The sequence below is a fragment of the Aegilops tauschii genome, chromosome 6 (genome assembly GCF_002575655.3).
Source record: "Aegilops tauschii subsp. strangulata cultivar AL8/78 chromosome 6, Aet v6.0, whole genome shotgun sequence".
Taxonomy (NCBI): Eukaryota; Viridiplantae; Streptophyta; class Magnoliopsida; order Poales; family Poaceae; genus Aegilops; species Aegilops tauschii.
Genome location: NC_053040.3, coordinates 492648061 through 492668223, shown reverse-complemented (window position 1 = coordinate 492668223; position 20163 = coordinate 492648061). Strand labels below are relative to the sequence as shown.

Here is a 20163-nt window from a genome sequence, read left to right as displayed (position 1 = left end):
ATAGATCTAGTTGCAAATATGGAAGAAGTTGTAGGGGAAGATCACTTTGACTCAGATGATGATGAGACTGATGATGATGGCCATGTTGTCAGGAGGAAGAGCCAGTACATCAGGTATAACCCCAAAACAGATATCCCCATGTTCTGTTTAGGAATGGTTTTCAGGAGCAAGAGCCAAATGAAAAAGGCACTAATAAAGTATGGGCTGCTGACATTTAGGAGTATTATTTTCATGAAGTCAGAGGATGAAAGGATTAGGGCCAAGTGTGGTTGGCCTGGATGTCCATGGCTTATATATGGTGCAAAGACTACCAGGTGTTCCAGGTTTCAGGTCCTAACATATGAGGATGAACATATGTGTGCTCCAAACAGGGACAATCACCTTGTAACTTCAAAACTCATTGCAAGAAGGTATGAGCATATCTTAAGGGCCAATCCCACTTGGAAGATTGATAGCATTAAGGCCACTGTTCTGAAGGATTTCTTTGCTGATGTATCAACATCAAAGTGCAAGGCTGCGAAGAAGATAGTGTCACAGAAGTTGTTAGAAGGGATGAAAGAGGAGTACACCAAGGTCTTTGACTACCAGCTAGAGTTGCTGAGAAGCAATCCTGGTAGTACCATTCTTGTTGGTCTAGATCCTAAATACATGGATCAAAACATCTTCCAAAGATTCTATGTTTGTTTCAATGCAATGAAAAAAGGGTTTAAAGCATGCAGAAGGGTTATTGGGCTTGATGGTTGTTTCTTCAAAGGAGCTTGTCAAGGTGAACTTCTTTGTGCTATTGGTAGGGATGCTAACAACCAAATGTACCCAATTGCTTGGGCAATAGTGGAGCAAGAAACTACAAAAAATTGGGAGTGGTTTATTGGCCTTCTGATCAAAGACTTGGACATAAATGATCAAGGTGAAGGCTGGGTGTTCATTTCAGATCAACAGAAGGTAATTTGTTAATCATGATGTTAATCACTCTCTTAAGCATGTTGTTAATTACTATTGTTAAATATTCATAGAATATTGTAGTCATTGTTCTTTATTCGACTCGATGGAGCATGACCTAGTACTTTGGTAGAATATTGTAGTCATCATTGTTTATTTGCCACGACGGAGCATGACCTTGTACTTTGGTAGAATATTGGTAGTACCACTTCTTACAATTAATGTGCTGACATTGTAATTTATGGTGATCTGTAGGGCTTGATCAGTAGCATGCAGGATTTTCTGCCAAAAGCACAACATAGGATGTGTGCTAGACACATCTATGCTAACTGGAGGAAGAAGTACAGGGAGCATGCTTTACAGAAGAAGTTCTGGGCTATTGCAAAGGCTGCAAATAGAGAAGATTTCATGTACAGAAAAGCAAAGTTGGCTCAAGACACACCTGAAGGAGCAAGGGACATAATGAGAACAGAACCTAAGCACTGGGCCAGAGCATTTTTCCCTGTGGGTTCACTATGTGACTCAGTGGACAATAACTTATGTGAGTCCTTCAACAATTCAATCATTGAGGCCGGATTCTATCCTTGCATATCCATGCTGGAAAAGGTTAGACAAAAAATGACAAAGAGAGTTCAAGAAAACAGAGAGAAATCTGATAAGTGGACTAATAATCCAATTTGCCCAAACATTTTAAAAAAGCTTAAGGTGAACATCAAATTAACTCAGTTCTGTGACGTACTCTGGAATGGGAAAGAAGGGTTTGAGGTTAAACATGTTAGTGGAAGAGGAAGGACCTACACTGTCAACTTAGATAACAGGACATGCTCCTGTGGGTACCTGCAGCTGGCAGGTCTACCTTGCTGCCATGCTATCAGTGCTATTTATAAGAGTGGCAGAAGAATTGAAGACTTCATTGACAAGTGCTATTCAGTTGAGCAATTCAAGAAAATATATGAGCACTGCTTGGAGCCAGTTGAAGGTGAGGAAAGGTGGCCTATTTCTCAGAATCCCAGACCACAAGCTCCTAGTTATGTGAGCATGCCATGTAGACCCAGGAAAAATGGCAGGAGGAGGGAAGAGGGAGAAGCACCAAAAGGAAAGAAGATGTCAAGACATGGGATTAAAATTACTTGTAGTATGTGTGGGAATAAAGGCCACAATAAGTCAGGTTGCCACAAAAATCCAGAAAAAGGCAAGAAAAAAAAATGCCTTTCTGAGAAAAACAGGGAGGAAAATGAAGGCCTCTGAGGTATATAATTGTGTATTTCTTCTATTTCATATACTAGTGGATTTCTTCTGTTTCATGTAATTTTGCATTTCTTCAGTTCCATATAATTTAGCATTTCTTCAGTTTCATACACTAGTGGATTTCTTCTGTTTCATGTTAATTTGCATTTCTTTAGTTCCATATAATTTTGCACTTCTTCTGTCTCATGTACTTGCGCATTTCTTCAGTTTCATATAATTTTGCTTTTCTTCTGTTTCATATAATTTCGCTTTTCTTCTGTTTCTATTAATTATGCATTGTTGGATATACTTGATTTCTCAACAGCAAGCACAAACAGATGCTAACATCACAGCAAGCCAGCAGAATGGAAACAAAGGAAAAGAACATGCCCAAGCAGGACCAAGTACAGAGAAGAGGAAGGCTTCTAAAATGCATAATGGGCAAGGCAAGAAAAAGGCAAAGAAGTGAACCTGCTTGACAAGTGTACGGGTTCTTTTAGTTCCGATCAAAACTAGTGATTCTACCCTTTTGGTGTTAGTACTGGTCATGTAATTTTGGTCCTGGTCAAAACTGGTTATTATGGCCTCTTTGTTTAAGTACTGGTATTATGTAGTGGTCATGTACTGAAAGTTTAGTCGAGTTTGAAGTACTAATTTACAGAGCATTGAGTGTGTGTTTCAAGGATCTTTTGTTGCTGCGTGTGTACTGTATGAGCACCCAGGTCATTAAAATTGGTCATGGGAACCTTACAAACTGACAACGTGCTACTAAATTAACAAGAAGTTATTAGTGACCAATGTTGAGCGATTAACTGATCAAAATGAGATGGAGCAATAGCTGATTAACAGTACTTCCATACTAGAAGTGGTGAGAAGTAAAAAAGATCTTGGAATAGGAAATGAGACTGGAAATTAGGTGAGGAATAAGAAAACAACTTACAGGCTATCGGCGCATCTCATGCTTTGTATTATCCCATTTCACTCCCGAAGCTAGCTGCAGAACCAGAGAAAAATAGAGAAAAGTAGAAGGATGAGCAATGCAGTCTATATCATGACACATGTAGTACAGACTAGACAGTGTTCTGAAAGTATGTGCTGCCAAATACCAATTTCCTACTACTTACGAGCTGTCAAATTTGAAACACAAACTGAAGTTCCGGTCATATTTTTCATAAATTGAGCACAAAGGCCATACATCACAGAAAATTTAGTACAAAATGTGAAGTTCGACTCATAATTTTCATAGTTTGAGTACAGAGCCCACTCATAACAGATCAGTTCATCCAACCTTTACATCATCTAGCCACAACATTGATCCTCTACCTAGCACAAATCCTACAAAAAGACCAAGTTTAGCATCGCATCGCATCTCTCTCTCTCCGTCCTTTCACATCTAGCCCTCGCTTCATTAATTTCTTCATTCTTCTCCTCAACTTGCTGTCTCTGTCCCTGTTCTAGCCAGGCTTGTCCACCATCAGCATTCATCCTCCTCATTGCATCCTAAGATCAATCAGTACTTGATGAAGAAATGGGGAGCACGGATCATCATGCCTGTCCACTGTCAACAAATCATACAATCATAATCTGGAAAGAATAAGAGATATGAAATAGGAATGAGGAAAAACGGTGGAACAGAGCAACACACAGTAGCTTACAATTCCTAGCACGCAAACAGTAGTATCAAAATCTGGAAAGAAGAAGATATCCAACGGGGAGGCTTCTTTCGTGGAAGGCGGTAGCATTCCCTCACCGGCTGGTACGCCGCTACTGCCTTGCGACTGCGACGGCATCCTCCGCATGAGTACGTCGAACAGGAGGAGGAGGCCATTGTCGATTGCTCTGCCGCCGCTCGCCTACCCTCCTCCAATAGCCGGCTCAGCCGCCGCCGTTCGCCTACCCTCCTCCAATAGCCGGCTCCGCCGCCGTCGTCGCCGCCGCCGCCGCGAACCCTAGTCTCTCTCTCCCCACCGGCAGTTCTTCTCTATTTGCATCTGATTAAACCATAATCCATGCCACATCAGCAAACCCGGTGCACAAACGAGCTTCTCAAAGAAATCAGCCAGGATAAGCTGGGATTAGAAAGGACAGGGTGACGAATTCATGGATTCACAGGTGAGGGTCGTTTTCAGACTTTGAGGACGAATTCAAGGTTTTTTTTAGACTTCTCCCTTTACATATATATGGCTTCCCAATCACATATTGCTTATTCGAACAAAAGTTCAATTTTGATAGGAGTGCACTTTGGCACATTCGAACGCATAACTCTTGTGGGTAATAGCACATACTCGTCACAAGGCAACAATAGTAGTTATTTTCTCTATGGACGCACAACCCATGCGGAAAATTGATCTTATCATTATGCATGCCTTCGGTGATTTGACCTATAGAAAAATTTAAAGACAAACGATTGACATTAGTATGACTCACGTTGATTAACTAGGAAGCACCAGATGGCACAAGAATAGAAAAAAACATGTCATGAACTAACAAAATATCTACTTCCAGCATAAATAGAAAATTAAATCATTACACGAGTATAATTAGCATGTGCATGGACATATTTTAAAGACAGATTACCGAAATTAGAGTTGTGTATCGAGCGGCGCTTACATTGTGTGGTAGTTGCAAGGCATACGAGAAGAAGCAGAGAAAACAGGACTGGAAGAGTCATGTACTTGTCCATCTAGATAATGTAATGCAACGGTGGCGCTTGTTTGGCTTATTAACAGGATCGAGAGTGACAGGACAATATGTGTTGTAAGCAAAACTGCAAGATGATTTGCCCATCCACATATGCACAATCCCGTATATATAGAAATAGTCCGAGCAGGATTTGCATAAGCCTTTTTATGTTTAGGAAAGATTGCCAAAATAAGCTGGCCATAAATGATTGCCATTAGGATTGGGTGAAGATCACTATCACTAGTATTAAAGGAGAAAGTGCGCATGTAGCCGTCGTTCACAAGGAGACATTAATGCGATATTTTCTTGGAAACCAAGGACAAAATCAATCTGGGAAGCAAGAGATTTATGCAATAAATTAGTCAGACACTTAGTTAGATGTACAATTAATTCAGTCCATTTAAATACTCCCATGGTTCCTAAATATAGGTCTTTCTAGAGATTTCAATATGGACTACATATGAATATATATAGACATAGTTTAGAGTGTACATTCACTCATTTTGCTCCGTATGTACTCTATATTGGAATATCTACAAAGACTTATATTTAGGATTGAAGGGAGTAGGGATTTTTCCGTGTGGAATCAATTTGGATACGGAGTCCGCTGTAGTCGTTCGCACACAACCCCTAATGCAAAAACTATTTGGAAACCAGGTGCCGAATCAACATTAATGCAATTAATTACCAGTTAGATATTAATTAATTCATGTAATTAATTAGGTTCATCTAAATGTGGATTGAAAAACAAGTAATTAATGTAATTAATTAACAACACATACATTTAATTAAGTCTACGGATAACTAGAAGTTTTGTGCAAAAAATGTCCTTGAGGTCGGCTTTTTTCGTGAATAAGAAAATACAAGGGAGTTTTATGCAAAAGTGCATAGGCAGAGCACTGTCCCTCACTGCCATGTGGGTCCATAGACGTGGATACACCCTCATATGCATTTTGTGACCGTATGTCCCCGCTTGAGTCAAGTTGAGTGACTGCAATTTCGTATTTTGAAAGTTCTAACACCAAACTGAACATCGAACCCAAGTTCTATGACTCCTGGTGATATTACCTTTTTTTCAAATATATTTCCCTACTAGTCTGGATGATAAGCTTTTCTAGCTATTCTTTCCAAAAATGCACATAATCTACCATTTTGCATGCCAGACACTCTTCAAATATTGTCGCATCCCGTAGCAACACACAAATATTAAGCCAGTTCTCCTAAAATACGCTTCTATCATTACTTTTATGCTAGTTTATCTCCCTTCTTTTGGACAAACTTTCAAAACAGGGTGGCGAAAAATGAATGCTGGTCAACAAATTATTATTAGATAGATTTTATCACCTTCTAATTCGATGTGTTTCCAAATTAAACTCCTTCGAATTTATTGTCTGCCGAGAAAATAACCAAACCCAAATTACCAACAAATTCTGGTTCGAGTAATTCGGTTATCCATGAAAACTGAAATATTGGAGGAAGCAGCTCCTAGACACCCTGCACAAGGCGACCACACGCGGGATCCACGTGTAGGATACCCTCGGTCATCGTCTTCCTCAAATATTAGGCCGAGGCCCTCGTCCTCGCCATTGGGACAGATGAGGCGACGAGCAGCGGGTCGTGAGCTCGTCAAGAAGGCCGGTATCAGTGTCAGCTCATTGCCATGGGTGGAGGTGGTGCTCCTAAACCTAGGCAATGACAGATCTAGCACAACAACAATGAGAGGTCGAGGAGGAGGTGGACTGTCTTGGCCATGGGGCGTGGTCGAGACAGGAGCTCTGCCTGATCCAAAATTAAAAGGGCGATGGAGAGACAAGAGAGGGGGTGGTGGGGGCGTGGGGTGAGTAGAGAAGGTCGGTTGGGTTATCTTCTCTAATGGGCCGGGCCTATTTTGCGAGGTGGGACGTCGCATGTAGGTTTCTTTTGATTATTGTGGTCTATTCTAGTAATGAGCGATGATACCCGATTAGTGCTTGAAACCGAAATTGCAGATTAAGCAAGAACTAAACCCGAACCAGAAGACCATAATACCCGACAATTGGGAAATTCAGGACGGTTTGGGTTCAGTTTTTAGTACCCGAATGCCCATGGTTAGCTTGAGGGGAAGAATACAAAGATTCTGAACTGAACGGAGGATAACATTATCAGCCATTTCTGCAGAAAACGTGTCACTACATTTCATGAAATGTATATTTCTCAACGAATTTAGTTTTTGGAGGTCTGAAAATGAAATGTGTGACACATCTGTAATTTGCATAACCTCTACTTCATCCATATTGTGGAAGGCCAAAGCACTAGCATACCCATCAATGATCAATTGTTTACCATCATATAATAGCTCTGACCCACCATTTTCCACACGAATATTTGTTAGTGTGGAGGTGTGAGGCATGGGTGGGAACTGAGACAACTCGGGGCAGTTGTCAATATGAAGACTACACAGGTTGGTAAATAGGTCAGAGCACTCCAAGAAGGGAAACAAGCTGAGAATGGGACAACCTCCAATCTTGATGCTTTCAAGCCTTGAAAATAGACGGCTATTAGGTTCCCCGACCCACTTCTCAAGCTCTGGCATATTCTCAAACTGAAGTTTCTTCAGGTGCATGAAGCTTCTTTCTGTAACACCACTAAAGCCAGGCCCGAACACACTCAGCCCAGCAATATTTTTCAAAGTGAGACTACTGAGGTGTGGTACCTGCTCAAAAGCTGGAAGAGTTCCCCAAGATACACCCTCCAGATGGAGATCCTCCAACCCTTTTATGCTAATGTCACCACACAACCATCTAGGACAAGGGGCAACACCGGGATTTATAATGCCAAGCACCCTAAGATTAGGGTGTGGTTGAAGACCATCAAGAACATCATCATTTATGGTCTGGTGCTCTGTACTCCAGAGTAATTTTAGTCCTTTCAGATTCTTTTTATTGTTCAATTTGGCAGCACTAGCTTCCACCTTGGATGCCACAGTTTCAAGATTACATACACAGAGCTCTCCTGCTAGCTCTCCCAATTCCCCTAGTTCTCTCAATTCAAAGCCAACACCCTCTTTCTTAACATGGAACTCTTTTAGCTCCTGTAAACACTTCATCTTTCCAACCTCATGAATTTTGGAATGGAGTTCTTTGGAAGAATGGAAATGGCATAAATTCACAAGACGGCTAATGTCTCTAGGCAACTTTGTACTACCATGCCAATCTTCTAGGTCTAGGAATTTTAAGTGGTAAAATCTAGACAATGTGGTAGGTAAAGTAATTTATTTTGAGCTATAGGAGCTAATTTTGAGGTATTGCAGGTGGATAAGTTTTGAAAAGATGTTTAGTAGAGATCTCGGGGTGTCGATTGCTATGAATAATACTCGGAGGCCCATCAATTCTTCAAATGTGTCTTTCAAGACGTTGGCTATTGTTCCATTACATAACCCAAAAATCATCAAAGTCCGCAAATTGCCAATGTCTATCCTACCCTTCAGTTTACCCATTTCTTCTTCAAAACTTTCATCATTTATATCTTCTATGTTGATTGATAAATGTCGAATAGGTTGTGGTATGTTATGAACACTGAAACTTAAACTACTTATATTGACACATTCTTGTGATGAAACATTACGAGATAGTTCATGTAATAAATCATGCATCACGTAGTATTGATCATTAGATTTGTCAACTCCCGTCACAAGAAATCCATTGTCCACAAGTTCTTCTAAATAATTCTTATTGTTTTGGCAACTAGAGTCTAAGATACCAATCGCGGTCCAAAAGCTAGTAATCTGTAAATTATAAAACTTATAATCTTTAGGGAATAGGGCACAATGTGAAAAACATTTTTTTAGAAGGAAAGGAAGGTAATCATAGCTAATTTTCAGACAAGGCATAATATCATCATCATTTTGTGTATTTTGCCACTCATTATTTTCAAGAACTCCAATCCAATATTCCCGAGAAAGATTTTTCCTCAATAACCGACCAACTGTATTGGCTGCTAGTGGTGAACCCTTTAGTTTCTTAGCAATATCTCTTACAACATCGGTTAAGTCATCTTCATAATGCGCAGGTTTGCTATGACCAAATATGCATGCTTCAAATAATTCCAAGAAGTCATTAGGCTCCAGACCATGCAGTTCTACTGGATCAGTTGTTTTCACCATATGTGCTATAGATGGAAATCTAGTGGTGACAAGAACCATGTTGCCCTTTGTCCCCCCCCCCCCCCCCCCCCCCCCCCCCCCCCTTTTAAATGGAGATGATAGGTTATTCCAATCACTTTCACTATTGCATTTCCGAATGTCATCCAAGACAATTAAAAACCTTTTGGACTTCAGTCGCTCTGCAATGGATTTCTGAAGCTGGTCTAAGCTGGCTGTTTCAACTGTACATTTGTATTTTTCGTTTTCAATTGCTGGTATGCACCTAAGGATCTGCCGGGTGAGGTTTGTCACATCAAAACTAGTTGAGACACATACCCAGACCCTGATAGTGAACTGCTCCTCAACCCCTTTATCATTATACAAGTGTTGGGTCAAGGTTGTCTTTCCCATACCCCCTGGGCCAACAAAAGGGAGAACAGAAAGGGTTTCACCAAGATATGTGCTACCAGTGAGCGCACTTATAGTTTGCTCAAAGATAACACCCCTCCCATACAATTTATCTTGTGCAGCTACTGAACCCGTGGGAGGCCTTTTGAGAGTGATAGGTGTGCTTGTTGCAGTGTTACTATGGTTGGCAATTTTGAGCAAGTCAGAGACAGGTCCACACATGGAGTTCAATTCCTCTATTACCAACTTGATTTTGTTGGACATGTCTACCCTTTTGAAAGACAACTTATCAACGGGGCCACCATCATTGCCACTACCAGACCTTGTTGCCTTTTGTGGGTTACAGAAACACCATCTTGTGACAACAGGAACAGAAGAATCACCATCTTGAGTACGCGAGCAAGAAAAGCATGGAAGCCAGTTACCGAAGGTGTGGCGAGCAGCATGGCGGACATGGAGGGCAGGGCCCTGGACGCCATCGAGTTGATCCTGGATCATGAAGTAGTGGAGCTCGTCGAGGATGTCCTCGGCCTCATCGGCCTTCTTGCTCAACTCCCGCAGCAACCCGTAGAGGCCAGGGTTGTTGCTTAGGTCCCTCCCGTCGGATGCGTGCAGCAGCCCTTGTGTGTATAGGAGCTTCTGTTTGATGTCTTGGAAGTTGAGGCCCAGCTCCTTGCTGGACACGTACGCGGCCACCAGGTCCTCGGACAGCTTCGTGAGCACCTTGCCCAGAAGCCAGTTGGCCGCAGGGATGGTCCCGAGCACGGGCCGGCTAGGCTAGCTGGTTGATCTGCGTGGTGGGAGTTTTGTGTGTGTTTTGGGTAGAAAGGTAGCAGTGTGAGCGTATCTTGGAGGAGCCTCGATGGCTCGTTTTATAGATGCTCCAGGCCAAAGGAAGGTTCCACTCAATACTAGTATCCAGTGCGACAAAAAATATTCAGACTCGTTTGCCTATTGAGCAATTCGTAAGGCCATCATTGACCTCGCGGATGGTACACCGGAGGAGAGGCATCCAGGAACAGGATTCTCTAAATTAAATGGGGATCAAGCTGAGGTCTAAATCCAAGTGTATAGCCATAACCATTGTTAGATCTAAACCTGGTAGACGAGCCTGCAGCATTGATCAAAAAGGAGCATGATTTAATTAGCCAGCCCAGATGCTAGTGGTTCCCGGCTTCAGTTAGAAAGGATGGATGGATGTTGTTTTTGAATTTTAGTTTTGGAGACGCAGATGCAGGATGCATGATGGCATTTCCTTTCTAACAAGGGTGAACTACGAGCTGATTAAATTAACAAGAAAGAAAGGAAGGAACAAGAGACCAGTGATTTGTTTGCCTCTTGAACTATTCGAAATGCCATCCTTGACCCAGCACCAGACAACATGCATGTTCTCCAAATTAGGAGCAACGTAGCAACAAATCACATCTTGATCGAGCTGGAGTTTTAGAAATACAAGGACTTGGTGCTTTAGAAATACCAGAAGGGTCGATCGATCCAACCGGTGCCAGTGGCGACTAAGCAAATAAGTCAATGGTACCGTTGCTTGGCTGTGTGCACTCAAGAAGAGGAAGCATCCAATTAAGCTAGGGGCCAGCTAGCTCCGGTGGTTTAATTTCTTTAATCTGAGCTATACTACTGGTTAATATTGGATGCACGCCTTGTCGACGAGCCGTCATGTGATGGAAGGTGTGAGAAGACGAGCTGATAAGCTCGGTGGTAAGTGGCTGGCAGCCTGTGATCCTGACTGGGTCAGCTCGGCGGAGGGTGACTAATAGTGGGCCTTAAGTTTGGGTCAGGAAGGGCTGGGGACGTCATGGGCCTGGATTATTGGGTTAGATCATCTTCAACATTTGTTTTCTGATACCCCTAAAAAAGTTGGTGTATTTTGAAAAAATAAAGACAGCTCCGACAGATGCCCTATCTCTGTATGGCGTCAAAATAATTTGCTACTGTTTTAAAATTCTGCAACAAATGCTGCAAAATTGTAGCACCTCTGTTGCCTAAAACCAAAACATTGTGGCGAGAGCCCTACCGTCGCGATGAAACATCTCCACCACCGATTCCGGCTGGTTCACACCGCCATGGTCGACCTTGCACACTGTGCCAGTGTTTTGATTTTCGGTTTTTCATTTTTTGGTTTGTTGAATTTCCGCTATTTTCAAAGTTTTCGGCTGAAATTTGACCAAAATTTGCCAAATTAAATCAACTTTTTGTCCGAAAGGTAGTTTCCGCCCCAGACCGAGATGGCCGAAATCTTTCGGCCAAAAATCAAAACACAGAGCTGTACACGTTCTGTAAAGTAAGAGCAAGGTACAACAGCTGCCATGTGGATTGAGCTGGATTTTCATAAATACAGGGACTCTTGGTGTTTTCGAAATGGGAAAAGCTTACCTCCTGCCGACCGATCGCGCACGCCCGTCCACCGACTCCGTGGCCGTCCGATCTATGTTTTATCTGACGGTCGAGAGCACTCCCGTGTCCGCTGGAGGCGTGTCCGTTTCCTGCAACTCACCTCTTGTTTCAGGACAGCCATTCCCGCAACTCGATAACAGAAGGAGGGTTTCACCCCGCAGTAGCGTGGGCTCATGTGGCTAGGAGTATGAGCGGCTGGATTTGGGAGGGCGGCGGACGCGGCAGCGCAAGGCGTTGGACGACCGGGGCTTATCCAACGTGGTGGCGTCGACGACTAGCTCGGGATCGGCAGTGGCCGGCGACGACTCAAGCAGGTACGGACCAGAGATCCCTTCCCCCATTTTCTGGCCGATGTGGCGATGGTGGTGTTCCCTGCTATTTCTCTTGTTTTTGCAACAGAGTATTTCTGCAACCGAGCGTTTGTTGTGGGAAGTAATGAGTGGGCATGCGGTCTTGTTCTGCAATAGAGCGTTTGTTGCGGGAAGTAACGAGGCGGCGTGCGGTCTTGTTTCTGCAACAAAGCGTTTTTAGCGGGAAGTAACGAGTGGGCATGCGGTCTTCTTTCTGCAACAAAGCGTTTTTTGCGGGAAGTAACGAGTGGGCATGCGGTCTTGTTTCTGTAACAAATCGTTTTTTGCGGGAAGTAACGAGTGGGCATGCGGTCTTGTTTCTGTAACAGAGTGTTTGTTGCGGAAAGAACGAGTGGACATGCGGGATGCAGACACTACATCGGATGGCTATCAGCTCTGGGCATTCAACGGCCATCGAGGCCACGGATAATATGTAAACATCGGCCGGCGGACACGTAGCAGCGCCCTTTCAAAATACAGGGACTTTTGGTACCTTGATCGATGGCGCTAAGCACAATCAATGCTACTGTTGCTTGGCTGGGCACTCAAGGAGGCATCCAATTGAGAGGTCAGCTAGCTCCGGTGTTTTCTTTAATCTGAGTCATAATACTACTGATTTTATTGGATCTTGAACTGGTCGATGAGCCGGCATGTGATGGAAGGTGTGGGAAGAGGAACTGTAATTAGCGAGCTGATAAGCTCGGTAGTAAGTGGGCGGCAGCATGTGATCCTTACTGGATTCAATTAGTAGAAAAAGAAACGATGCACTGCGGTCTTTGCCTTATTTTCCGCATGTGATCACAGTAGTAAGGTGATCCTTTTACTGGGTTCGATTAGAAAAAGAAAGGATGCTGCACTGTGGTGCTTGTCCTATTTCCATTTTGTTGGATCGGTGAGACCTAGCAAAGTCAATGGTATGCTGCACTCTGGTGTTTGTCCTATTTTCAATTTGTTGGATCAGTGAGGACCTAGCAAAGTCAATGGCTGTGCACTCAAGGAGAGCAGCCGGCTTCCGATGTTTCTTCAATCCAAGGTGAACTAATTATTTACTTCTAGATCCAAACTTGGTCGATGAGCCAGCATGTGAAGGTGGTTAATTGGCGCCATTTGATCGTCACCCGGCTTCAATGTTCAACCAATTAGAAAAAGGAAATATGTTGCTAAACTGCGTTGTCTGTCTTAATTTTAATTTGGTAGACATGGGTGACATGGTGCCGGAGGTAAGCAGGGTGATGAGCCGAGCAAATCCATCTCCAATGTTCATACTCTGTTGCCTTTGTTCAGTAACTGTGCGCTAGCTGCTGCAAGTTTTCAAGGCCAGAGTTTTTGTTGTCGATCGGGAGCCGGTCCTACCAATCAAAGATGAGCTGGTGGTCACTGAAGCCTGCCATTGTTATTCCAAGTTAACACATCGTGGCATCTAATTTTTTCCTCGGTCAACTCTTTAAACATGACAATATTGCCAACACTAACACAATAGTTCTTGGTTAAGCCTTCATTTTTTATGATTTAAGTACAATCAGTGAAACAAGTGTCGTCATAATTGAGTACACACTTGATGTGCCTGGCAGCGATGCCAGACTTCCATATCGTCGAACACTTCACACTGCAAATCCTGGATAGATGATCCTGATCAAGCCAGGTCGGCATCGAGGTCCTTGTGGGTGTACTGGAATAGCAGGTCCTTGTCGATGAGTTACTCACGCCCAACGACGCACAAGAGGCGGATGAGGTGTTGGGCGTGATGACTCACAAGAGGATGACGAGCCGTCAGCAACCAGCGACGTACATACCCCCTGTGGCAGAGCTGAGATGGTGAGGTTGACATAGGCCGAGGATGCCTAAGAGGTGGGCGAGGAACGTGACATGCTTGACAGATTCCATGGTCGCGACACGAAGGCAAGGGACGGAGGGTCATGTTGGCCCGGGACTCCTCATAGAGGACGAAGCGGCAGGCTGCAGCAAGCATCTTGTGTACGAAATGGGGCGGCTTGGGTGGGTGGGTGTGTCATCATTGGAGAAACCGAAATATAGTTCAAAATTTAAAATACATAATTCAGACATAAAAATTGTTCAAAATATATAGTATTTTCAAACAACATCACTAATATAATTGTTTCTATGTTGAATCCAGAAATATTCGACAAGATCATTGAGTAGCATGTACTTCTTGATCTAATATTCGCCAATGCTTCTCTAGGAAACAGGCTCTGCCTTTTGGTCCAGGAGGTGGGCATGTTCTCCGTACTTCTCAAAATCTACATTACATATATCATCACTCCCATCCTCCACAATCATATTGTGCAAGATTACACAAACAGTCATCACTTCCATAAGATCGTCCGGTCTTGTACTCTAGTGCATCCACTATCAGGATATTTGTATTGTTAGAACTTAGAACTGTAGACTAAAATATTTACCTAGATATTTAAAATTTTGGAAGACGCTACATATAAAAACATCATAATACAATAAGTAGCAGAACATAGTTTACCAATAAACATGATCTTTCAAATTTGCTAAAATTGAGGGACAAAAACTTTTTCTTACAATCCCAAGCTAAAATCACCATGAAACATAGGTTTCTAGCTTATAAGAAAAGAGCATAAGTAATGATATATAATTTTCATCCTTTTGTACTTGTAAAAACAACCCATGCATTGTAATCTCCCGGTCTGATCGCCATGGCTTCAACAATCACTACGCCAGTCTGATCGCCACACCTAGCCTTTCCTTACCGACTGCAGCCCATCAAACGGTTCAGGACTCCTGCCTGAAGTGTCTGACACTACCGACCGCATCCGCGATCACCGCCATACTTCACCTTCTGCCAATCGCACTCCCCTGGCACCCGTCAAGCATGATCCTTACACCTCATGTTGATCTTCGCATAGCCTTCTCGCAAGCTTGCTCGTGATACCACTTGTTATAATAAAACACTAGCAAGATCATAGGCGACACACCGAGGCATGATATTTGTTAACGAGGTTCATCGATATGGCTACATCCCCGGGGCAATGACTACGGGCGCTCCTCCCCAAAATACCATAACACCGGCCGCCCAGGGGCCGGCACAAGCCGCCAGCTCCTAGGCGTACCTATTGCTATCAAGTCATCATGGGTTACAACGTGCGGTGCCCCCTCAATATATAGGAGGCATAGGATATAACATGTCCGACTCCTACACGACTCGTATCTATCCACACCAATTACAACTCAAAGTGCACGCAACCCCCTGCGTACAAATATATTTGACAGAGCCAACATATCCATACGAACAATCACCGTGCCGCCCTCCCCATCTCTCGTGTCCATTCAATATACTCCTTTTTTATCTTCTTTAGCCTCACTACCACATCGCCCATAGTCATTCTTTGGTCAGGCGAGCTGGTAGAGCAGAGCAAGCCTATCTCGAATAAAGGCACAAGAAAGCGACCATCCAAGCTGCAGCTTGAAGTGGAGGAGGAGGATTGTAGCAGCTGACCATCAACGATATGGACAAGATTTACAGGGAACGCCTGATGAACCCATTGCCGAAGGCTCAATTCTCCGACAAACATAGCATCCGTGGGTCTCCGTCTAGTGAACACTTCAAGAAGCATGATCCCGTAGCTGAACACATCACTCTTCCGCGATGCTCTCCCATAAGATCCATACTCTGCTCGTCAAAGTTCACAAACAATAACGAGAGCACCATTGGTCAATTTTCCTTTTTGCGTGAATTCATTGGTCACAAGTTCTCACTAAGAAATGGTATGGTATAAATCAAGAAGTGAATTAAGCGGTATAACAAGTACTAGTTCAATACCTGGTGCCATGTACCCAACTGTTCCAGGCATGCTTGCACAGATCATGGATCCCTCATCACCTAGTAGTAACCTTGCAATGCCAAAGTCTGCCACATGAGCCGTCATGTCCTCATTGAACAGAACATTGCTAGGCTTCAAGTCGCAGTGCAAGACTACATCATAATGCTCATGGTGTAAGTATTCCATTGCCATGGACACATCGAGCATGACACCCAACCTCTCAAGGAACCCGAAGTGCCTTATGCCTTGAGAGTGGTGTAGGAGTGCCTCTAAGCTTCCATTCGGCATGTACTCAAGCACTAATGCTCTCCAATCTAGGTTAGAACAGGTGTTGAGTATCTTTATTAGGTTGCGGTGCCGCGCCATGCGCAGCACTCGACACTCAGCATCAAAACTTCTAATCGCTTGTTCCTGATGCATGTCTAGCACTTTTACTGCAACCACTAGGCCGCTGCTGAGCTGGCCCTTGAATACTTTCCCGAAGCTGCCAGACCCTAACAAATTTTTGTCGCTGAAGTTGTTGGTGGCACGACTGAGCTCATGATGGGAAACTAACTGGTGGCATATTATGTCAGATGGATCGGTTGAAGCTTTAACCTCACCCTTTCTTTTATGTCTCCTTCTCATAGAAACATATAAGAAAATACCAAGAGCTCCAAATGCTACACCGATGGCAGGGAGTAGAATTTTTAGAAAATTTCTATTAACAGAGGGATGCTTCTCAAGACAAGGAGAAAATCCAAGGCTTGGAGAACCACATAGCCCAGCATTCCCAGTCAAACTTTGCAATGTGAGGTTTGAGAAAACACCTCCACCTGGTATCTGGCCTTCTAGTTTGTTGAAGGACAGGTTCAAGGTAGTCAAGTAGGAAAAGTTGGCGAGAAACATGGGAATGGTACCAGAGAGATTGTTGGAGGAGAGGTCCAATGTTGCTAAGCTCACTAGATGCTCAAACGTGTATGGGATTGCGCCTTCGAATTCATTGTGTGATAGATTGAGGTTCGATAGCATCTTAAGTCTTGCAAAAGAATCTGGAATGACTCCTGTCAAAATGTTGAAAGACAAGTCCATTCCAACCACTTGACTTAGCTGATCAACAACGGATGGTACTACACCAGCGAAGGAATTGTGAGAAAAATCTAGTGCAATGAGTTTAGGAAGCTGGAATAAGTTTGCAGGTAGCAGAGAACTTAACTGGTTATTGGATAACGAGATGTATTCTAACCTGCTTAGATTAACAATACCGGTTGGTATAGAGGCAAACAATTTGTTTCTTTGGAGATACAACCTTTCCAAACCCCTGAGCATGCCAATTTGTGTTGGGATAGGGCCTAACATGTCATTGCTAGAGACATCAAGATGCGCGAGATTTTCCATCATAGTGATAGATTCTGGAATTGCGTCGGTTAATAGGTTTTTAGAAAGATCTATCATGGCAAGGCTGCTTAAGTTTGAGAAGGCAGCTGGAATACCTCCAGTTAACTTGTTGTGATCTGCAAGGAAAATTTGTAATCCTGCGGAGAGGTTTCCCACATGGTCAGGGATGGTGCCCACAAAAAAATTGCTTGATATAGCAAGGTCTTGGAGCTGCACGCAATTGGAAAGAGCTGACAAGAAGTCAATATTGCCCTCTAAATTGTTCCCTAACAGAGAAAGAATGCCCAGAGATGCAATGTTTCCAAGTGTTGTTGGTACAGGGCCGGATAATTGATTTGTGGCCAATACTAGGAAAGATAATTTGGTTAAATTGCCAAGGGAATCTGGAATTTTGCCTGTTAAGTTATTGGCTTCAAGATGCAGATACGAGAGTTCCTGCATTAGACCTACTTCAGGTGGAATTTCTCCTTCCAAATTACCGCGAGAGAGGTCCAGGTAATTAAGATTGCTAAGATTGCTGAGAGTAGCTGGGATCAAGCCAGAAAGGTCGTTATCACCCAAGGAAAGAGCTTCAAGCTGCGTCAATTTAGTTAACCATGTTGGTACAACATCCACAAAAGAATTGACAGACAAAGATAACTTTTGCAGGTACTGGCATGATGCAAGTCCTGGTGGAAACTGACCAACAAAGTTGTTTTGTGCGAGGCCAAAGTAACGCAACATTGGGAGGCTGAAACTTTGATTATCTGGAATCGGCCCAGTTAGGTTGTTGTTGGCTACTAGTGCCATGACTTGCAGCCTGGATTTATTGTACATGGCTTGATGCAATGGACCAGAAAGCTGATTTAATTGCAGGCTCAAGACCTCAAGCATGGTCAGGGAGGCAAGACCAGTCGGCACAGGACCTGATAGGCTATTGTTTCCGAAGTCGATATATGTCAAGGAAGGCGTGTTATTGAATAGATGGGATGGTATTTGACCTCTCAAGTTATTTCGGGTTAGAACAATTTTCCCAAGGTTGTGCAAACGCAGCAGGAGCTCGGGAGGGATCTGGCCGGAGAGTTGGTTGTGACCTAGATCAAGAGACACGAGCCTCGAGAGGTTCCCTAGGGCGGGAGGAATGGTATTTGATAGGCTATTCCGACTGAGAATGAGGTACCTAAGGCGACGTAGCCCGCCAAGGTCGGCTGGGATGGAGCCGGTGAGGTTGGTATTGGTGAGATTGAGGACAGAGAGGAAAGAGAGGTTACCGAGGTGAGGAGCAATTGACCCATGGAGGGCCATGTCAGGCAGGGACAGAGCAGTGACCCGCGGCTGGCGGCGGCTGCAAGCGACGCCAGCCCAGCGGCAGAAGGACACGTTTGACGTCCATGTCCTGGCGAGGACGCCCAGAGGGTCGGAGAGCTGGGCTTTGAAGGCCAGCAGCGCCGCGAGGTCCGTGTCACTGCCGTTGGCGTTGGCCGGAGATGGAGAAGAAGCGGAGATGGCCAGCAGTGCCAGCAGTATGACGACGCGAATGCATTCGGCGGCCATTGATTTTGGGCTGTCTCTGTTTGTCGATCTCCTCTCCAGTACACAAGTGAGAGCGGTGAACCCAGACTATATAGACCAAACGGCTACAAACAAGGAAGGCTGCTGCTGCTAGTCAAAGGCGGCATATTTTCTTTAGAATTTCTGTACGCATATAGTGCCCATCTGTTCCCAGTTGAAGACCACCCCAGGCAGGTCATGTGTAAATCCCTGTCATGCGCACTGAAAAAAAGAAACAATGGTTATCATCTCATATATTGACCATGACAAACCACTAAAGTACCTCCGTTTTCTTTATTGGCACTACCGATCGACTTTGACCTGTCAAATTTCCTAAAATGTGAGTAATTACATTTTTTGGCTATTTAGTATTACCAATCTTACAACGTACTAGACCAACGATTCATATGTCCAAGGTGCATGAGCACTTCAATTTTGCATCAAATTATTTATCACAATTGTATTAAATACAATTTCATTATGCATTTTATTAAGAAAACAACACTTTCTTTGATTAATTGAAAGCATAGTTCGAGATCTAATTATTACATTTTTCTTTGCCATATATTTAGTCATGTGTCTATTAATCTTCTCAGAACTTTGGGAAGTAATTTTGGATTTCATTTGTATTTCTTTCTCCTTTTGTAAAGTTTAGGGATCAACTATCAGGATATATATGAACGATTTCTGGATATTACCAAATATGTTTGTTAATGTTCAAAAAGTATTCTTATTCATATTCTGAATACAAATATTTATGTTATTAGAAGCCAAGAATCATTTTTGACTGACTATTTGGTGGCTCAGGTTAGACGGTCAAACAGAAAATGCCATAACCAACTTGATTTTTTTTTCAGAAATGAGCACCGAAGCACCAATCAGAGACAACATTTTGTATATTCAACAAGTTGGGCCCTTTTATACTTCATATTCCAAGAGAACTGTTGCTGGGTCATGATCAGCTGCCATTTGTTGACCGAGTCCTCGTGCAAGCCTTGAATGGAATGAGTATGCTGTGGAGTAACTGTTGACTATTGGGGAAGGGTATGCCAAGAGAACTGTTGCTGGGTCATGATCAGCTGCCATTTGTTGACCGAGTCGTCGTGCAAGCCTTGAATGGAATGAGTATGTTATGGAGTAATTGTTGACTATTGGGGAAGGGGAAGAGAACCCAGTGGGAATAATCAGAGAAAATGAGCCCACTAAGAGCATGTTCAATAGATGATGTAAATTTGAAGATATAAAACTAGGTGTTCACTAGTAGAAAAAGGGGCTTTCGTTCGGGCCTGGCCAGCCCATTAGTCCCGGT

General features: G+C 43.4%; 3 protein-coding genes across 3 annotated transcripts; 1 reads left to right on the top strand and 2 right to left on the bottom strand.

Annotated features, from left to right (window-relative positions):
* Positions 1–654: 654 nt before the first annotated feature.
* On the top strand, positions 655–4782 carry LOC123494401 (uncharacterized). Its single transcript, XM_045230222.1, has 3 exons — positions 655–942; positions 1195–2188; positions 2492–4782. Exons 1-2 carry the CDS (start codon positions 694–696, stop codon positions 2185–2187), a joined length of 1242 nt encoding a protein of 413 aa, XP_045086157.1. The 5' UTR covers positions 655–693; the 3' UTR covers position 2188; positions 2492–4782.
* Positions 4783–6892: 2110 nt separating this feature from the next.
* LOC109756482 (uncharacterized) lies at positions 6893–11909 on the bottom strand. The gene is made up of 4 exons (XM_073502270.1): positions 11889–11909; positions 10458–10487; positions 9150–10099; positions 6893–8072 (listed from the first exon to the last, which is right to left on the bottom strand). The coding sequence occupies exons 1-4, from the start codon at positions 11907–11909 to the stop codon at positions 6893–6895; spliced, it is 2181 nt and encodes a 726-aa protein (XP_073358371.1).
* A 3202-nt stretch (positions 11910–15111) lies between these two features.
* On the bottom strand, positions 15112–18893 carry LOC109756483 (uncharacterized). The gene is made up of 2 exons (XM_020315317.4): positions 15947–18893; positions 15112–15796 (listed from the first exon to the last, which is right to left on the bottom strand). The coding sequence occupies exons 1-2, from the start codon at positions 18855–18857 to the stop codon at positions 15420–15422; spliced, it is 3288 nt and encodes a 1095-aa protein (XP_020170906.1). The 5' UTR covers positions 18858–18893; the 3' UTR covers positions 15112–15419.
* Between the last annotated feature and the right edge of the window lie 1270 nt (positions 18894–20163).

Excerpts from the sequence above, each read along its gene's own strand:
- LOC123494401 (XM_045230222.1), top strand. The coding sequence starts at position 694 with ATGAAAAAAGGGTTTAAAGCATGCAGAAGGGTTATTGGGCTTGATGGT. Across the intron at positions 943-1,194 it reads TCATTTCAGATCAACAGAAG|GGCTTGATCAGTAGCATGCA; the intron begins GTAATTTGTTAA and ends GGTGATCTGTAG.
- LOC109756482 (XM_073502270.1), bottom strand. The coding sequence starts at position 11,909 with ATGGCTGTCCTGAAACAAGAG. Across the intron at positions 10,100-10,457 it reads CAGGTTTAGATCTAACAATG|GTGCTCACGAAGCTGTCCGA; the intron begins GTTATGGCTATA and ends CTTCTGGGCAAG. Across the intron at positions 8,073-9,149 it reads GAGCGACTGAAGTCCAAAAG|ATTTTACCACTTAAAATTCC; the intron begins GTTTTTAATTGT and ends CACATTGTCTAG.
- LOC109756483 (XM_020315317.4), bottom strand. The coding sequence starts at position 18,857 with ATGGCCGCCGAATGCATTCGCGTCGTCATACTGCTGGCACTGCTGGCC. Across the intron at positions 15,797-15,946 it reads AGTTGGGTACATGGCACCAG|AGTATGGATCTTATGGGAGA; the intron begins GTATTGAACTAG and ends TTTGACGAGCAG.